This window comes from Hemiscyllium ocellatum, assembly GCF_020745735.1.
Source record: "Hemiscyllium ocellatum isolate sHemOce1 chromosome 27 unlocalized genomic scaffold, sHemOce1.pat.X.cur. SUPER_27_unloc_15, whole genome shotgun sequence".
NCBI classification, from domain to species: Eukaryota; Metazoa; Chordata; class Chondrichthyes; order Orectolobiformes; family Hemiscylliidae; genus Hemiscyllium; species Hemiscyllium ocellatum.
Genome location: NW_026867482.1, coordinates 245,602 through 264,739, shown reverse-complemented (window position 1 = coordinate 264,739; position 19,138 = coordinate 245,602). Strand labels below are relative to the sequence as shown.

Sequence of the window (19,138 nt, the reverse complement as noted above, 5' to 3'; positions counted from 1 at the left end):
CGCTGAGTGAGGCAATACTTCCTCCGGGTTAAGGCTGTAACAAAGATCCAATTACAAAGGGACAAGTCAGTGGTAACCAATAGTAAAGAAAGTGGGGGGTTGGGCTTTGATCTTGAGCTGTTTAAAAAGCAGCTACTTTTTCAACACCTTTTTGCTGAGGTGATCTGGAGCTGTAACAAAGTTGGGTTGCAATGAAGGTAACCTGAACTCTCTGGACGAGCTGACCAAGGCCCTCGAGTCCTTCGAAAAGAATAAAACTCCCGGAAGCTACGGCTTACCGGTCGAGCTCTATTCCGCTCTGTGGGACTTGATTGGCCAGGACCTGCGGAGGTGTATGTCAGTATGCTTCGAGCAGGTACCATGAGTGAATCCATGAGGAAAGGCATCATCACCTTCATCTACAAGCGGAAGGGGGAGAGGGAGGAACTCAAAAATTGGAGACCAATTTCACTGTTGAATGCGGATTACAAAATCCTGTCAAAGGTAATCGCCAACCGGGTCAGGTCTGCTCTGGGGTCGGTGATTCACCCTGACCAAACCTGTGCTGTGCCAGGCAGGAAGATCACTGAGAGTATCGCACTCCTCAGGAATACGATCGCCTACAAGCAGGACAGAGGGTTGGACACTTGCCTGATCAGCCTGGACCAGGAGAAAGCCTTTGACAGGATATCACACAGGTATATGAAAGATGTTCTCTCCAAAATGGGCTTTGGGGAGGGAATCTGCAATTGGATCAGACTGCTCTACACCAACATCATCAGTGCAGTCTCAATCAATGGCTGGGAATCAGATAGCTTCCCAGTCCGATCTGGAGTCAGGCAGGGCTGCCCTCTCTCTCCTGCCTTGTTTGTGTGCTGCATAGAGCCATTTGCCAAGTCTATCAGGAAGGATGCAAGCCTGAGAGGGGTGACTATTCCTGGCAGCGGGGGCCTGCAGGTTAAGGCCTCCCTGTACATGGATGACGTTGCCATTTTCTGCTCGGATCCGTTGTCCGTGCGCAGACTCATGTGCATTTGTGACCAGTTCGAATGGGCCTCGGGGGCCAAGGTAAACCGAGGCAAGAGCGAGGCCATGCTCTTCAGGAACTGGGCCGACCAATGCTCGATCCCCTTCACCGTCAGGACCGACCACCTGAAGGTGCTGGGTATTTGTTTCGGGGGGGCTGGGGCGCGTGCCAAGTCTTGGGAGGAGCGTATCAGCAAAGTGAGGCAGAAACTGGGCAGATGGAAGCTACGGTCGCTCTCCATCACGGAAAAAAACCTGGTCATCAGGTGTGAGGCACTGTCATTGCTATTATACATGGCACAGATCTGGCCTATTCCCAGAATCTGTGCCGCTGCAGTCACCCGGGCCATCTTCCAGTTTATATGGAGATCAAAGATGGACTGGGTCTGAAGGGACTCGCTGTACAAAGATCTGGGCAACGGGGGAAAAAATACACCCAATGCCACCCTCACCCTGATGGCCACCTTTGTGTGTGGCTGCATCAAGCTGTGCGTGGATCCCCGGTACGCAAACACCAAGTGTCACTATGTACTCAGGTTCTACCTGTCCCCGGTGTTGCGAAGGATGGGCCTGGCCTCGCTGCCGCGGAACGCTCCGAGTAGTTGGACCGTTCCGTATCACCTGTCCTTCGTGGAGAAGTTTATGAAGAAAAACACCTTTGACCACAAGTCCATCAGGAAGTGGTCAGCACGTAGTGTCCCTGAGACCCTTTGGAAAAGGAGAGGGTGGATCCTATCGAGCGGTTCCCTGAGCAGACTGTCAAAGCCATTTGGCAGAATGCCTCATCGCCAGAACTTTCCAACCAGCACCAAGACATGGCTTGGCTGGTGGTGAGAAGGACTCTACCTGTGAGATCCTTTATGCACGCCCGGACTCTCTGCCGCACCGCACGCTGCCCTCGAAGCGGCTGGAGGGGTGGGGGGGGGAACGAGACTGTCACACACCTCCTTCTGGAATGTGCCTACGCAGATGAAGTCTGGAGAGGAATGCAAGTGGTGTTTGTCGAGGTTCGTTCCGAGCAGCGCCGTGACGCGGGACTCCGTGCACTACGGCCTGTTCCCCGGGACGCACACCGAGACAAATATCAGCTGTGCCTGGAGGATCATCAACTTGGTGAAGGACGCTCTCTGGGTGGTCTGAAACCTGTTGATCTTCCAGCTGAAGGAGTTGACCCCGACTGAGTGTTGCAGACTGGCACATTCCAAGGTCCAGGACTACGTGTTGAAGGATGCGCTGAAGCTTGGGGCAACTGCCACTAAGGCGCAGTGGGGAAAGACCACTGTGTAACGTCTGCCTGCCTAATGAAGAACAGGGGGCCCATGCAGTCATTTGGGCTCTGCTGACGCCTCAGGTAAATATATGGGCATATGATTGAAAAATGTACAGACCTGTATATAAAAATGATAAATTCTGATCTTTGTATGTAAATGTTTACATATGTATGGCATGACCAACTGTACAGACCATCAAATTATTTTATGAATATATTTTTGAAATAAAAATTATTGTATCAGACATGCGAGCTGTGCAAGGTTACCTTATGACATCTCCCACTTAGTTTAGACTGGCACTTCTTTATAGGAACTTATCTCGGCACCAGACGCCTAACTCAGTTGGATTTGTTTTTCCCACCTGATGGATAGCTCAAGGCCTGTAGGAGTGATCAGTCAAGCACACACAGATCTGTCAGTTAACTTTTCTTCCTTATGAATTATTGTCTTTCACTGTTATCTGTCTAATTAAGAACATGCAATGTTTTTATAAACTTTTGTATAAAGGAAGCCACTTTGTATCAGTACATTGGAGTAGCCTGCTGGGGCACTTGAAGAGCTGCTACCCTACACTTCTAGGTTATTAGAACCTAGTTAGTTTAGCGTATGGGTATCAGTGTTACATTGTAACAGTGATGCTACTAGTGAATAAAGGGGATGACTAAGATTAAACTAAACTGTCTGTAAGAGGTTTTTATTCCAGACTTCCAAAGAGTACGATCTTTGGGACGAACCAAGAAAGAGAGGCTTACGGGTCTGAGTCCATAAGGGCTTCCCTAGGCCATGTCAAATCTGTACTTTAACAGTAGCAGGGGATAAAACAAGAAAAATGAAACAAAATTAGACATAAATGCACATTGGGTGCTCATGCTTAAAGGTTGTTCATTAGATAGTAAACCAGAATTGGAGTCTCCCAGGATTCTTATCGTGCCCTACTTGTGGAATTCCCACTCCCTTACATCTAAGTATTAGTACCCAGCTATGACTTATAACAATACTTTCATCAACAGAAATAAAACGTCTGTTATCAAATAGACATAGAAATATACAACACGGAAATAGACTTTTTGATCCAACACATCCATGCTATCCTATATAAATCTAGTGACCCATTTGCCAGCATTTGGCCCATATCCCTCCAAACCCTTCCTATTCACACACCCATCCAGGTGCCTTTTAAATGCTGTAATTGTACCAGCCTCCACCACCACTCTGGCCTATTTACTCTATCCACCCTTCAGGATTGTATGAACCTCTATCCGGTCACCCTCAGCCCCCGACACTCCAGGGGCAACAGCCCCATCCTATTCAGCCTCTCCTTATATCACAAATTAACCAACACTGGCGACATCCTTATCAATCTGTCCTTCACCCTTTCAAGTTTTACAACATCCTTCCTGTCCTATCGCAGGGAAACCAGAATCAAATGCAATATTTCAAAAGTGGCCTAACCAGTGTCCTAGACAGCTGCACCATGACCTCCCAACTCCTACACCCAATGGATTCAATGGGCCAAATGGCCTTTTTCTGCACTGCAGGGATTTTATGATTGCTTCATATAGTGTATATCTGATATTCACTGTTGTACAAGCTGCATGGCTATGAATGTTCACCTAATGTTGTAATGGAATTACATCCTGTATTTCTTGTAATAATTTTTATTTAATAGGTCAGCAGGAAGTCATTCAGCAACTTTACTGGCTTTCTTTTCTGAAGGATCCTTGACATGTCATTTTCAAAACCTTGACTCAGCTCCATTTCCAGCCCCTTTGTAGGAAGGTTGTTCCAGGTCATTGTCACCTAAATGAAGTTTTCCTCTTAATATATACTTCACGCTACCTGGCTGCGTGAGGGTTTTCGGAGTTTTGTGTCATGGATAATATATGATCAGCAGGTATCTGGCAATCTACAGGAATTGTCACCGATGTTATGTTCATTTGACTGGACTGACTGTGATCAATTATTTTGTGATTTTATTTGCAGGAAGACATGGGGAAGAAATCTGAAACCAAAAGACACATCAACTTCTGGCAGAGCCACTTGATTCACTGGGACTTTAATATCAGCAGCCATTCACATCGAGAAGACATGTTTCCTTTTGTTTGCTTGAGAGATTCTGGACACTGGTGTGGCAGGAAGAATACTGAGACACCCGAGTGAGGGAGATTCAGTGCGCTGACTGTGAAAAGTGCTTCATACCATTTACTCAGCTTGGGGATCAAAATCTCACCCCTCACGGTGGGGAGAGACTGTGTACCCTTTCCGTTTGTAATTTGAAACACAGAGTGACACAAGGAAAGCTTCCCCCCATGTGGAAATGTTGGTACTGTGGGAGAAGATGCCCTTTCCTATCGATGCTGGAACCCCACAGACGCGTTCACATGGGGAAGAGGGGAGAGGCTGTTCACCTGCTCCGTGTGCAGACAGGGATTTAGTGAGGGCCATCTGCAGACGCACCAGCGGGTCCATGTGGAAGAGATGCCGTTCAAGTGCTCCATGTGCGGGAGGGAGTTCACTCGGTCATCTACACTGCTGGCCCACCAGCGGGTCCACACCGGAGAGAGGCCATTCACTTGCTCACCGTGCAGGAAGGGCTTCACCCGCTCCTCCCACCTGCAGAGACACCAGTGAGTTCACCTGCCATTGAAGGAGCTTCAGCCGAATGCTATTATCGACTGCATTAATAACTCAGTTCTGGGGACTCCTGAGTTTGAATAGCAGATGGTGGAGTTGGAAGTCAGTCAGAAACCTGGAGTTCAGAACCTCATGATGAGAAAAACATCCCTATCTGATTCACTCATGTTTTAGGGAAGGAAACTGCTGTTGTGGGAAAGGATTCACTTAGTCGTCCCAGCTGCAGGCTTTACCTGGTCTGGTCTACAAGTGACTCCAGACCCACAGCAGCCTGGTTGACTCTCGACAGCCCCTCGGCAAATGAGCGGGGAGAATCTTACTTGGAGACAAGGTATGGGTTGCAATTGCTGAGTGAAGCAATACTTCCTCCGGGTTACGGCTGTACCAAGGATCCAATTACAAAGGGACAACTCAGCTGACCAACAGTGAAGGAAGTGGGGTGCAGGGGAATGTGTACGCTTTGACCTTGAGCTGTTAAAAATGCAAATAAGCTACTTTTTCTATGCCTATTTGCTGGGGAGATCTGAAGCTGTAACAAAGTGGGTCACAATAAAAGTTAGGCAGCATCTGAGGAGCAGGAAAATCGACATTCCAGGCAAAAGCTGATTCCTGATGAAGGGCTTTTGCCCGAAATGTCGATTTTCATGCTCCTCAGATGCTGCCTGACCTGCTGTGCTTTTCTAGCACCACTCTAATCTAAACTCTGATCTCTAGCATCTGCAATCCTCACTTTTGCCACGATAAAGGTTACCTGAACTTACCGAAGGACTCAGACGTGGAAGGCTATGAGATCCAGCAGGTTTTTCTTTGAAAGCTGCTCGTTTCTTTCAATCTCCAGTGTGAGGTTTCTAATTGAAGGAGCAGTCAATGTGTAGCTCGTATTATTCGAAATTGTTCATTTTTCAGGACTGCAGTTTCATCATTTCCTCAGCATTGTAAAGTTTACTGACACCAGTGGGAGGTGTGGGCTGTTTTCATTAGAAACAAAGTTAAAAATCACACTACACCAAGTTATAGTCCAACAGGTTTATTTGGAAGCACTAGCTTTTGGAGCGCTGCTCCTTCATTGGGTAGCTGTGGAGCAGGATCATAAGACAGAGTATTTGTAGCAAAAGGACATTGAATGATATATTGAACAAACCTTTGAAGTGTTTCATCTTAGAATGGGTTTCAGATTTCAGTTCATTAATATATAAATCCCAGAACTTCTTTTAAGTCACAGTCTCAAGATAACTGAAGTTTTTATAAAAAGAGGTGACATCTCAGCTCAGACAATGCATGAAAGGTGTGAGGTTTGAGCCTGTCTTGAGTCAGACTGGTTCTATTTCCAAAGTAGGCATTTATAAGATATTACATGGAGTGATTGCCTACAAACTGTGCACTTTTTGAGCAAAATAGAATGTATCTACAAATATAATTCTGCAAATGCAAATTTACCCCATAGTCTTATGTCTTTCTTTCCTGCACAGGACCTCCAACCAACACTATACACCAGATATATTGATGATCTTTCTTCCTCTGGACCCATGGTGAGGAGTCACTGAACTAACGACACTGATATTAACAAGTTTCATCCCACCATCACACTCACCATGGACTACTCTTTCATATCTGTCTCATTTTTGGACACATGCGTCTCTATCAAGGATGGGTATCTCAGCACTTCTCTGTACCGCAAACCCACGGATAACCTGACAGTGCTACACTTCTCTAGTGAAACATATTAAATAACCATCCTCTATGGACAAGCCCTTCACATACACAGGATCTGTTCAGGTGAGGAGGAACGTGACAGACACTTGGAAGTACACAAGCATGCTCTCATAAGAACGGGGTACAATGCTCAACTCATCAACTGCCACAGCGAGAAACTGTAATGATCTCCTTAGGAGACAGACATGAGCTGCAACCAATATGGTTCTCTTTGTTGTCCAGTCCTACTTGGGAGCCGAAACACTATGTCATGTTCTTTGCAGCCTGCAACATAGTACTGATGCGGATGAGCACCTCGCCAAGTCCTTCCCCATACCTCCACTTCTCGACTTCAAACAACCGCCAAACCTTAAACAGATCATTGTTCACAACAAACTGCCTGGCCTTCAGGGCAACATGATACAACCCTGTCATGGCAGACGATGCAAGACGTGTTAGAGTGACGATACGTTACCATCATGACACGTGGGGACACCACCCACCATGAGTATGGCAGGTACTCACGTGACTCAGCCAGCATTGTTTATCTCATACTCTGCAGGCAATGATGCCCTGAGGCATGGTATCTTGGCGAGACCGAGTGGAGGCTACAGTAACGGATGAATGGACACTGTACAATCATCAGCCAGGAATGTTCCCTCCCAGTCGGGGAACACTACAGCAGTCCAGGACATTCAGCCTCGGACCTTCGGGTGACCATCCTCCAAGGCAGACTTCAGGACAGGCAACAATGGAAAGTGGCTGGGCAGAGGCTGATAGCCAAGTTTGGTACCTATGGGGATGGCCTCAACTAGGACTTTGGGTTCATGTCACACTACAGGTGACCCCACGACACTAAACACTCTCCCACACATACACGCACACAAGCACGCATTCACACAAACACATGCTCCTCCACACCAACACACTCATGCAGACCCTCTCTCATACACATCCACTCTCTCAAATGCTCACACACACACACCCTCTCACAGCCTTATACCACATTACACCCACACACAGACACAGACACAATCACTTGGTTTCGCCTGTACACACACATTTATGTTTGTGGGTTGAATTTGTACTTGCAGAATTACATTTTATTTTGCTCAAAAACGCTGTAGCTCCCACTTTAGAAATAGAATCAGTCTGACCTAACATTGGGACACAGACAGACTTTAACTTAACACCTTCAATGCATTATTTGATTGAGATGACACCTATTGTGAAAACCTATCTTGAGAACATAACTTTTAAAAAGTTTTGGGATTTACATACGAAGGAATCAAAACGAACATGGTCATTCTAAAAGATGATAGAAGTAAGCTACATTTGTTTAATATTACATCCCATGACTCTGCAATCCTGTTGCTCAAGAGTCTGTGTGTTATGATTCTGCTCCACAACCATCCGATGAAGAAGCAGCGCTTCGAAAGCTAGTGATTCCAAATAAATTGGAAATAAGTAAATAAACGGTTGGACTATAACTTGGCATTGTGTGATTTTTAACTGTGAAACTCTGTCAGTAATAACCAGCATCTCCATACTGCGCATGCTACTCGGTGTCAGCAACCACTCCGCGTGTTGCTCATGCGGCACGGGGAAACGCCCCACGGTCTTGTTTTGGTGAACCAATGGGACGCTCTGGAGGACCGGATGGGGACTGGTCCTCCTGCCAATCACAGAAAACCCATAGACTGGATGCGGAAGTTGGATCATGTGCTTCTGGGGTTGGTGCTGCTTCTCTCTCTCTGAGTTAAGATTGAGCTTCAGCCCAGACTGCAGCTTTCTTCCTCTGTCCAACATCTGTGAGTATTGTGCTCTCTTTTCTCACCCCATTTTCCATTCCGGCTTCAGCTGTTGACTTGCAGAAACTGAAGCGAAATGGAGTGAATCCAGGGAGGGGACAGGTTCTGGGAAAGTTAGTTCAGTTCTGTGTCTCAATTGAAAAACACAGGGCAAATGCAGGAACCTTTTATCAGAAATGATGTGTAAATGTACAGATGTAGATGTCATTCTGCACCAGTCACTGCCAGTTGTCAGACAGATGCAGCAAGCAATCAGCAAGGCAAGTGGTGGATTAGCAAGTGGAATTGAGCTGAGAGGTGGGGACGCCTTCCTGCAGTTAGGGCGTCATTGAATACGTCCAAGACTGAGTTCATCTGATTTTTGAACAACAAAGTGGATGGTTATGGGGGAAGGCAAAAAAAAATGGTTTTAAGACCAGTATAGATTGGTTACAGAAACAGTCCAACTAGTCCATGCTGATCAATTATCCTAATCTAGTCCTATTCGCCAGCACTTGGTCCATACCCCTTTAAACCCTTCCTATTTATAGACCAATCCAGATGCCTTTTAAATGCTGTAATTATACCAGCCTCCACCACTTCCTCTGGCTGGTCATTCCATACACGCACCACTCTCTTGTGAAAAAGCCCCCCTTAGCTCCCTATTATGTCTTTCCCCTCTCACCCTAAACTTTTAGTTCTGGACTCCCCACCTCACAGAGAAGACTTTGTCTATTTGCCCTCTCCATGCCCCTCTGTAAGGTCACCCCTCAGCCTCTGACACTCCAAGGAAAACAGCCCCAGCCTATTTAGCCTCACCCAAGAGCTCAAATCTTTCAAACCTGGTAACATTCTGGTGAATCTTTTCTGAACCCTTTCAAGTTTCACAACATCCTTCTGACGGTAAGAAGACCAGAGTTGCACGCAATATTTCAAATGTGGCCTCACCAATGTCCTGTACAGATGCAACATCACCTCCCAACACCTTTACTCAATGCTCTAACCAAGAAAGGACAGCATACCAAATACTGCCTTCACTATCCTATCTATCTGTGGCTTTACCTTTAAGGAACTATGAACTGCAGTCCAAGGTCTCTTTGTTCAGCAACCCTCCCCAGGACCTTACCATAAAGTGTATAAGTCCTGCACTGATTTGTTTTTCCAAAATGCAGCACCTTGCATTTATCTGAATTCCACTTCATTCATGTACTTATCCTAATGTCTGTTAAATGTTCTAACTGTACCTGCATCCACCCCTTCGTCTTTCACACACAAACCACTTTAAATAAAGTACCCGTTATGCCTTTTTAACATCTTTCTCCTCTCACTTTCAAATTTTCTGTCTAATTTTGAACGCCCACCAAGGGAAAAGATATCTACCATTCATCTTATCTATACCCCTCATGATTTTAAAAGCCTCTATAAGGTCACCTCTCAACCTCCACTGCTCCAGTGGAAATATTTCCAGCTTATCCACCTCGTTGTAGGTATCTTCATATCCACTTATGTTGGTACAGGCTAAACAGCCTGTTCCTGCTCCCAATTCTTTCTGTGTCCAGGAAAGCAAGAGACCATAAAACACAGGAAAATAAATTTGATGTCTCAGCCGATCGGGGCTGCTCTGCCATTAAATCATGGTTGGTAAGTTTCTCAATCCCATTCTCCCACTTTCTCCCCGTAACCCTCGATATCCCCCTTGATACTCAAGAACCTATCTACCTCAGTCTTAAATATACTCAGTGACGAGCGTCCACAGCCTTCTGTAGCAGTGACTTCCACATGTTCACCACTCTTTGGCTGAAACGATTTCTCTTTATCTTTGTTCTAAAAGGTCTTCCTTTTATTCTAATGCTGTGCCCTCAGGTGCTAGTCTCTCCTACTAATGGAAACATCTTCCCCATGTGCACTCTGTCCAGGCCATTCAGTATTCTGTCTGTTTCAACTAGATTCCACCCACCTCCCCCAAGTGTGGGCCTGTTGATCAGCATGGACCAGACCCTTCAGGATGAGGTACAGCAGGAATTACGTTCAGCAAAGTCAGAATGGATGGAGATTTTTCAGCTTTTCGGGGGTGAGAGAGGAAAGAAAATTCAATATAAATTAGAATTGATAAGATGGGCTGATGGGCCAAGGAGTGGCAGAATGAGTTTAATTTAGATAAATATGAGGTGTTGCATTTTATAAGGCAAATCAGGGCATGACTTACACAGTTAATGGGGAGTGTTGCTAAACAAAGAGACCTTGCAGGTTCTAGTTCCTTGAAAGTGGAATTGCAGGGAGACATGATAGTGAAGAAGGCATTTGGTACATTTTCCTTTACTGGTCAGAGCACTGAGTACAGGAGGTGGGAGGTCATTGTCATGGCCACTTTTGGAATAGTGTGCACAATTCTGGGCCCCCTCCTATGGAACAATGTTGTGAAACTTGAAAGAGTTCAGACAAAATTTACAAGGATGTTGGCAGAGTTGGAGGGTTAGAGCTAAAGGGAGATGCTGAATAGGCCAGGGATAATTTCCCTGCAGCATCAGAGGCTGAGGGGTGACCTTACAGAATTTTATAAGGGGTATGGATAGGGTGAATAGCCAAAATCTTTTCCCCATGGCAGGGGAATCCAAAACTGAAAGGCATAAGTTTCACGTGAGGGGGGGGGGCAAGATTTAAAACGGACCTGAGGGGCAACTTTTTCACACAGAGGGTAGTGCATGTTTGGAATGAGCTGCCAGAGAAAGTGATGGAGGCTGCTACAATTACAACATTTAAAAGATGGGTATGTGAATGAGAAGGCTTTAGAGGGATACAGGCCAAATGCTGGCAAATGGGACTAGATTATTTTAGGATATCTGGCCGGCATGGATGAATTGGACTGAGGGCTCAGTTTCTGTGCTGTATGACTCTAATCATCTTCCGTGAAAGCAGAAGTGTGATTGTGAAGACTGAACTTTGAGAGCAGCTTTCAAAGATGTTTTGCCTTGACTGGACTCAGAAGTTACAATGAAATCTTTCAATTGTGAGACAGCAATCCTGAGTGCGTCCAGGATTCTGGTGGAAAGTGGGAAATCATTGCACTGTGGGAATGAAGTGGTTTAAGGTTTACCAACAGTAAGTAAAGTGTGCTGAGCGGGGAGCCTAGTGAAGGGTTAGGTGGATTTTTGAGTTAAACTGCTCATTTCATTCAGCCTTCAACATTGTATTTTCAATGCTGTGCATCAGAAGGAGCAGTGAGTCAGTAACTGGTATCGTTAGAAGCCTCACGGGTTTCAGTACTGCAAGAATTACATTGTTTCATCAGCATTGTATTGCTCTTTGGAGGGTCAGTGTGGACTTGTTGGGCCAAAGGGCCTGTTTCCACATTGTAAGTAGTCTAATCTAATCATTACTGGCAGCAGTGAGAGGTGTGGGCTATATTCACTATAGTGACTCCATGAAATTCTCTGCCTATGGAACCGGTAGAGACAGCTTCACTAAGAATATTCAAGACACAGGTGAGTAGGTATTTGCATGGTGGGGATTTAAAGATAGTTGGGATAATGCAGGTAGGAGGAGCTGAGATGATGGATAGATCAGCCGTGATCTTAATGAATGACAGAGCAGGCTCGACAGGCCAAATGGCCTACTCCTGCTTCTATTACTATGAAACTATAACCCTGCATTTCCCATGGCTAACCCAGCCAACCTGCACATCCCTGGGCAATTTAGCATGGCCAATCCAAATCAAGGCAGGTGAACAATGTTGTGATGTGAAAATGAACATCAGAGAACGGTAGAAAGGGACAAGGAGAGTAAATGTACCAGCAATCAAAGCTGGATTCTAAAGATCACAAAAATTGAAACTGAAGACTGTGTCTGAAGGTGTGCTGCATCATAACAAAAGTGAATGAATAGACTGCACACATCGAACACAATAATTATGATCTAAGACTCCTTACAGAGACATGGCTTCAGGGTGCCAAGGATTGGATCCTGAATATTGAAGGGATACGTGGCATTCTAGTCAAATGAGAAGCTAGGTAAAGGTAGAGGCACTGCCAATCAAAGCACTGATAACACGGTAGTCTGGTGTCAGCTCGGATTTCAGGTCCTGATTTCTGTCGTCTGTTGATCTCCCTGTTTCCACAGAGTAAAATGTCGGTCTGTTCTCAGCTCTGCAGGGTTTCTGCTGAAACCTTTTACACCTTCCGGAACAATAAAACATTCAGTCAATCAAGGCCCAACCCACAATCTCCCAGCCTGTCAACCATCCAGACAGAAAATCATCATAGCAGGGAATAAAACAAGAAAAATGAAACAAAATTGAGAATAAATAGGTGCTTGTACTTAATGTTTGTTCGTTAGGACGTAAACCAGAAATTGGTGTCTCCCAGGGTTATTATAGTGCCCTAATTGAGGAATTCTCGCTCCCTTACATCTATGCCAGGTGCTGGCAGGTGGGACTAGCTTGTGTTGGGATATCTGGTCGGCATGGACAGGTTGGACCGAAGGGTCTGTTTCCATGCTGTACATCTCTATGACTCTAAGTATTACCATTCAGGCATGATTGAAAAAAATATTTGCATCAACAGAAATAAAGCACGTGTTATCAAATAGACATGGAAACATACAGCATGGAAATAGACTTTGCGATCCAACACATCCTTGCAGACAAGATATCCTATGTAAATCTAGGTCCATTTGCCAGCATTTGGCTGTTATCCCTCCAAAGCCTTCCCATTCACATACCCATCTAGATGCCTTTTAAATGTAATTGTACTGACCACTTCCTCTGGCAGCTCAGTGCATAAACGCACCACCCTCTGTGTGAAAACATTGACCCTTGGGTCACTTTTAAATCTTTCCCCTCCCACCCTAAACCTATGCCCTCTGGTTTTGGAGACCCCCACCCTGGGGAAATGTGCTTCCCTATTTATTCCATTCATGCCCCACATGATTTTATAAACCTTGACAAGGTTATCCCTCTGCCTCTGATGCTCCAGGGAAACAGCCCCATATTATTCAGCCTCTCTTTATACCACAAACCCTCCAACCTTGGCGACATCCTTATCAATCTGTCCTGCATCCTTTCAAGTTTCACAACATCCTTCCTACCCAATAACAGGGAGACCAAAATCGAATGCAATATTCCAAAAGTAGCCTAACCAATGTCCTGTACAGCTGCATCATGACCTCCCAATTCCTATACCCAATGCATTCAATGGACTAAATAGCCTTTTTGTGCACTGTAGGGGTTTTATGATTTTATTGTGACCCAGTCAATTTTAGTCATTATCTCTGGTGCATGGCGTGTCAGGGTGGGATCACTGGTAACAGAATTGCATGCAATACTACAAAAGTGGCCTAACCAATGTCCTGTGAAGTGTACCAAACACCACCTTCACTGTCCTGTCTACCTGTGACTCCACTGTCAAGAACTAAAAGCCTGCCATAGTCATACAGCATGGAAACAGACCTTCAGTCCAACCAATCCATGCCAACCATAATCCCACATTAAACCAGTCTCTCCTGCCTGCTCTTCGACTGTATCCCTCAAAACCTTTCTTATTCATATACTGAAATAAATGTCTTTAAATTCTACCGGCATCCACCACTGCCTCAGGAAGTTCATTCCACACATGAACCACCCTCTGTGTAAAATTAGTGTTTGAATATCAAGGATGGAACGGTTCAGAAAAGCTTTACAAGGACGTTTCCAGGGTTGGAGGGTTTGAGCTACAGGAAGGGGCTGAATAGATTGGGCTGTTTTCCCTGGAGTGTTGGAGGCTGAGGGGTGATCTTCCTGTAAATTCATGAGGGGCATGGATAGGGTAAATAGACAAGGTCTCTTTCCTGGGATCGGGGAGTCCAGAAGTAGAGGGCAGAGGTTGAGAATGAGAGGGGAATGATGTAAAGTTCCATGCAGAGGGTAGTGCGTGTATTGATTGAGCTGTCAGAGGAAGTTATGGAGGCTGGTACAATGATAACATTTACAATGCCTCTGGATGGGTGTTTGAATAGGAAAGGTCGAGAGAGAGAGATGGGCTGGTAAATGCAGCTAGATTAATTCTGGATATCTGGTCAGCATGGGCAAGTTGGACCGAAGGGTCTGTTTCCAAGCTGTACATCTCCATGACATTGAGGTTGAATAAGTCCTGATCTGATTTGCAATTCCAAAATGCAGCACCTCGCATTTATCTGAATTAAACTCCATCTGCCACTCCTCAGCCCAAGATCCTATTTTAATCAGAGGCAACCTTCCTCGCTGTCCACTGAATCTCCAATTTTGGTGTCATCTGCAAACTTATTAACTATACCTACTATGTTCACATCCAAATCATTTTTATAAATGACAAAAAGTAGTGGATTCAGCACCGATCCTTGTGGCACCACTGGTCACAGGCTCCAGTCTGAAAAGGAACTCTCCATCACCACCCTCTTTCTTTTACCTTCAAGCCAGTTCAGTATCCGGTTGACTAGTTCTCCCTGTATTTCATAAGATCTTACCTTGCTAACGAATCTTCCATGAGGAACTTTGTTTGATTGATTTGCTAAGCACAAAGCCATGCTGACTATCCCTAATTAGTCCTTGCCTTTCCAAATACATGCAAATCCTGTTTCTCAGCATTCCCTCCAACAACTTGCCTATCACTGATGTCGGCTCGCTGGTCTATAGTTCCCTGGCTTCTCCTTACCACCATTCTTAAATAATGGCACCACGTTAGCCACTCTCCAGTCTTCCAACACCTCACCTGTGACTAAGGATGATACAAATATCTCAGCAAGGGGCCCAAGAGTCACTTGCCTAGCTTCTGGGGATTTATCTACTTTTTGTGTTTCAAGACATCCAGCTCTACCTCCTCTGTAATGTGGACATTTTTCAAGACGTCACCATCTATGTCCCCACATTCTATATCTTCCATGTCCTCCTTCACAGTAAACACTGATACTCATTTAGTATTTTCCTCATCTACTCCGGCTCCACACATAGGCTGCCCTTGTTGATCTTTCAGGGGCTGTATTCTCTCCCAATTACCCTTTTGTCCTTAATTTATAAAAACCCTTCTAATTCTCCTTAACCCTATTTGCCAAAGCTATCTCATGTCCCCTTTTTGCCCTCCTGATTTCCCTCTTAAGCATACCCCTACCGCCTTTATACTGTTCTAAGGATTCATTCGATTTGTCCTGTCCATACTTGTCATATGCTTCCTTCTTGTTGTTAGCCAACTCCTCAATTTCTCTAGTCATCCAGCATTCCCTACACCTACCAGCCTTTTCTTTCACCCTAACAGGAACATACTGTCTCTGGACTCTTATTATCTCATATTTGAAGGCTTCCCATTTTCCAGCCTTCCCTTCACCTGTGAATATCTGCCTTCCAATCAACTTTTGAAAGTTTTTGCCCAATACCATCAAAATTAGCCTCCCTCCAATTTACTTTGAGATCCAGTCTGTCCCTTTCCCAAAGTGGTCCAGCACTGACACCTCAGTCACCTGCCCTGCCTTAGGTCAGGTTTTGCACCTCCTCTAGTAGGAACATCCACATACTGCCTCAGAAAATTGTCTTGTCCATGCTTAACAAATTCCTCTTGATCTAAACCCTGAACGCTGGCAGTCCTAGTCAATGTTTGGAAAGTTAAAATCCCTGACCATAACCATCCTATTATTCTTACAGATAACTGAAATCTCCTTACAACTTTGTTTCTCAATTTCCTGCTGATTATTAGAGGTTTATATTACAATCCCATAAGGTGATCATCCCTTTCTTATTTCTCAGTTCCACCCAAATAACTCCCCTGGATGTATTCCCAGGAATATCCTCCCTCAATACTATTCCTTATCAAAACACCACTCCCCACCTCTCTTGCCACCCCCCTCCACCCCCGTATCTTTCCTGTGGCATATGTATCCTGGAACATTGAGCTGTCCATCCCTGAGCCACATTTCTGTAGTTGCTATGATGTCCCAGTCCCATGTTTCTGACCATAAACCCTGATTTCACCTGCCTTCCCTATTAGGTCTCTTGCTTTGACGTAAATACAGTATAACTTCAGTCCTACGTTGTTCTCTGCATTATTCCTTCCTGCCCTGACTGTTTGATTCACTCCCTTTCCCAACTGTACGATTCTCGGGTTAGTCTCTTTCCTCACTGTTTTCCTGGGACCCATCCCCCATCTTATTTGCAGCAGCAACTTCACTGGCTTTCTTTCTGCAAGCAGTCTTGACATTTTATTTTCATATCTTGATCCAGCACCTTTGTCGGCAGCTTGTTCTAGGTCATTCTCCCCTGAATGAAGTTTTCCTCCATACACACTTAAGGCTATCTGGCTGCATGAGGGTTTTCAGGTTTCTGTGACCTGGATAATGTGATCAGCAGGCACCTGGAAATCTACAGGAATTGCCATCAATGTATCTTTATTTAACTGTACTGACCGTGATCACTTATTTTGTGAGTTTATTTTTGCAGGACACTAGTGTGGCAGGAAGAATACTAAGACACCCGAGTGAGGGAGATTCAGTGGGCTGACTGTGGAAAAAGTGCTTCAAACCATTTCCTCAGCTTGGGGGAATCAAAATCACACCCCTCACGGTGGGGACAGACTGTGTACCAGTTCTGTTTGTAATTTCAAACCCAGGTGACACAAGGAATACTCTCCCCATGGGGAAACCGTGGAAATGTGGGGACTGTGGGAAAGGATTCCCTTCCCCCTCAGTGCTGGAAATTCACAGACGTGTTCACAGCGGGGAGAAGCCGTTCATCTGCTCAGTGTGTGGGAAGGGATTCACAAATTCTTCCAACCTGCGGGCGCACCAGTGGGTCCACACGGGAGAGAAGCCCTTCACCTGCTTGGTGTGCAGGAAGGGGTTCACGCATTCATCTGCACTGCTGACCCACCAGCGGGTCCACACTGGGGAGAGGCCGTTCGGTTGCTCAGAGTGCGGGAAGGCTTTCCGTCGTGTGAGCAACTTGAGGAAGCACGAGCGGGTCCACATGGGGGAAAGGCCATTCACCTGCCCCGAGTGTGGGAAGGGATTCATTGATTCTTCCAGCTTGCTGAACCACCAGCGGATCCACACAGGGGAAAGGCCATTCACCTGCTCTGTGTGCGGGAAAGGATTCAATCATATGAGCAATTTGCGGCAGCATAAGCGGGTCCACACTGGGGAGAGGCCATTCACCTGCCCCGAGTGTGGGAAGGGATTTACCAACTCTTCCCACCTGCTGACCCACCAGCGGATCCACACTGGGGAGAGGCCATTCACCTGCTCCAAGTGCAGGAAGGGCTTCACCTGCTCCTCCGACCTCCAGAGACATCAACGAGTTCACGTGCCATCACAGGGAAATTGAAGGAGTGACAGATAAGTACCATTTTTGACTAGACTATCAACCCCGTTCTGGGGTCTCCCAGGTTTGAATCCCACCGTGGTAGATGGCGCAATTGAAATCTGGAGTTCAGAATCAAATGATGAAACCATTTTCAGGGGAAGAAAAACCCCACCTTATTCACTCATGTCCTTTTTTAGAGAATGAAGCTATCTTTGCAGGAAAGGAATCACTCAGTTATTCCAGCTGCATCCTTTACCTGGTCTGGCCTACCCCTGACTCCAGACCCACAGCAGTGTGGTTGACTCTTGATTGCATCCCCCTCCTGTATATGAGCTGGAGAAACTAACTTGTATACAGGGTGTAGGCTGAAACTGCTGAGTGAGGCAATACTTCCTCCAGATGAAGGCTGTACCAAGGATCCAGTTCCAAAGGGATAATTTGGTGCTGACCAATAGTAAAGAAAGTGGGGGATGGGGAGTGTGTGCACTTTGACCTTGAGCTTTTTATTTAAAAAACGCTACTTTTCGTGCACCTTTTTTTCTGGGAAAAATTGAAACTGTAATGAAGCAGGGTTGTAATAAACGTTACCGGAATTCACCGTCTGACTCAGACTCTCATTGAAAGCTGTGAGATCCAACACGTTTTTGCTTTAAAGCTGCTAATTTCTGTCACCCTCCAGCACGAAGTTTCCAATGTCCTGGATCAGAAGTGAATGAGTGGCAGAATTGTGAGAAATTGTAAATTTTTCAGGAGTGCGGGTTTATTGTTTCATCAGCATTGTAAGGTTTACTGGCAGCAGTGGGAGGTGTGGGCTCGAAACAAAGATTAAAAGTCTCACAACACCAGGTTATAGTCCAACGGGTTTATTTGGAAGTATTAGCTTTTGGAGCACCGCTCCTTCATCGGGTAGCTGTGGAGCAGGATCATAAGACACAGAATTAAAATTAAAACTGAAGTTTTTCATCTCATCATCATCTCATTTCATCAGCATTGTAAAGGTTACTGCCTGCAGGAGAAAGTGTGGGCTGTGTTCATGAGAAACAAAGGCAAAAATCAGACAAAGGTATTGGAATATAATCTGATATTATTTGGAAGGACTAGCTTTCGGAGTGCTGTTCCTTCATCAGGTAGTTGTGGAGCAGGATCATGACATAGGATTTGAACTAAAAAATTACAGTGTCATACAACTGAATTGAACAAATCTAGATTGTTATCAAGTCTTTCATCCTTTAGAATGGGTTGCAGGTTTCAGTTCATTAATATGTAAATCCCAGAACTACTTATAAGGAACGTTCTCAATGTAATTTGAAAGTGATATTTCAGCTCAGAGAATGTATTAAAGGTGTGAGGTTAGAGCCTGCCTGTCTCCTAATGTTGAGTCAGACTGGTTCTACTTCCAAAGTTGGAATGTATAAAATATTAATGGATTGACTGCCTGCAGATTGTGTGCT

General features: G+C 45.3%; 1 protein-coding gene across 3 annotated transcripts; it reads left to right on the top strand.

Moving 5' to 3' along the window:
• Positions 1-5,164: 5,164 nt before the first annotated feature.
• LOC132807353 (zinc finger protein 239-like) lies at positions 5,165-18,180 on the top strand. 3 transcript variants are annotated; one of them, XR_009641956.1, is made up of 2 exons: positions 5,165-5,241; positions 6,380-6,505. XR_009641956.1 is itself a non-coding variant. In XM_060821585.1 (2 exons), the coding sequence occupies exon 2, from the start codon at positions 17,019-17,021 to the stop codon at positions 17,706-17,708; it is 690 nt and encodes a 229-aa protein (XP_060677568.1). In that variant the 5' UTR covers positions 5,208-5,241; positions 16,827-17,018; the 3' UTR covers positions 17,709-18,180. The 3 variants fall into 3 exon arrangements, 2 of the variants coding, with proteins under 2 accessions (XP_060677568.1, XP_060677567.1); XM_060821585.1 differs by lacking the exon at positions 6,380-6,505 and adding an exon at positions 16,827-18,180 and having other exon boundaries at positions 5,208-5,241; XM_060821584.1 differs by lacking the exons at positions 5,165-5,241; positions 6,380-6,505 and adding exons at positions 10,378-10,463; positions 16,827-18,180.
• The last annotated feature ends 958 nt before the right edge of the window (positions 18,181-19,138 follow it).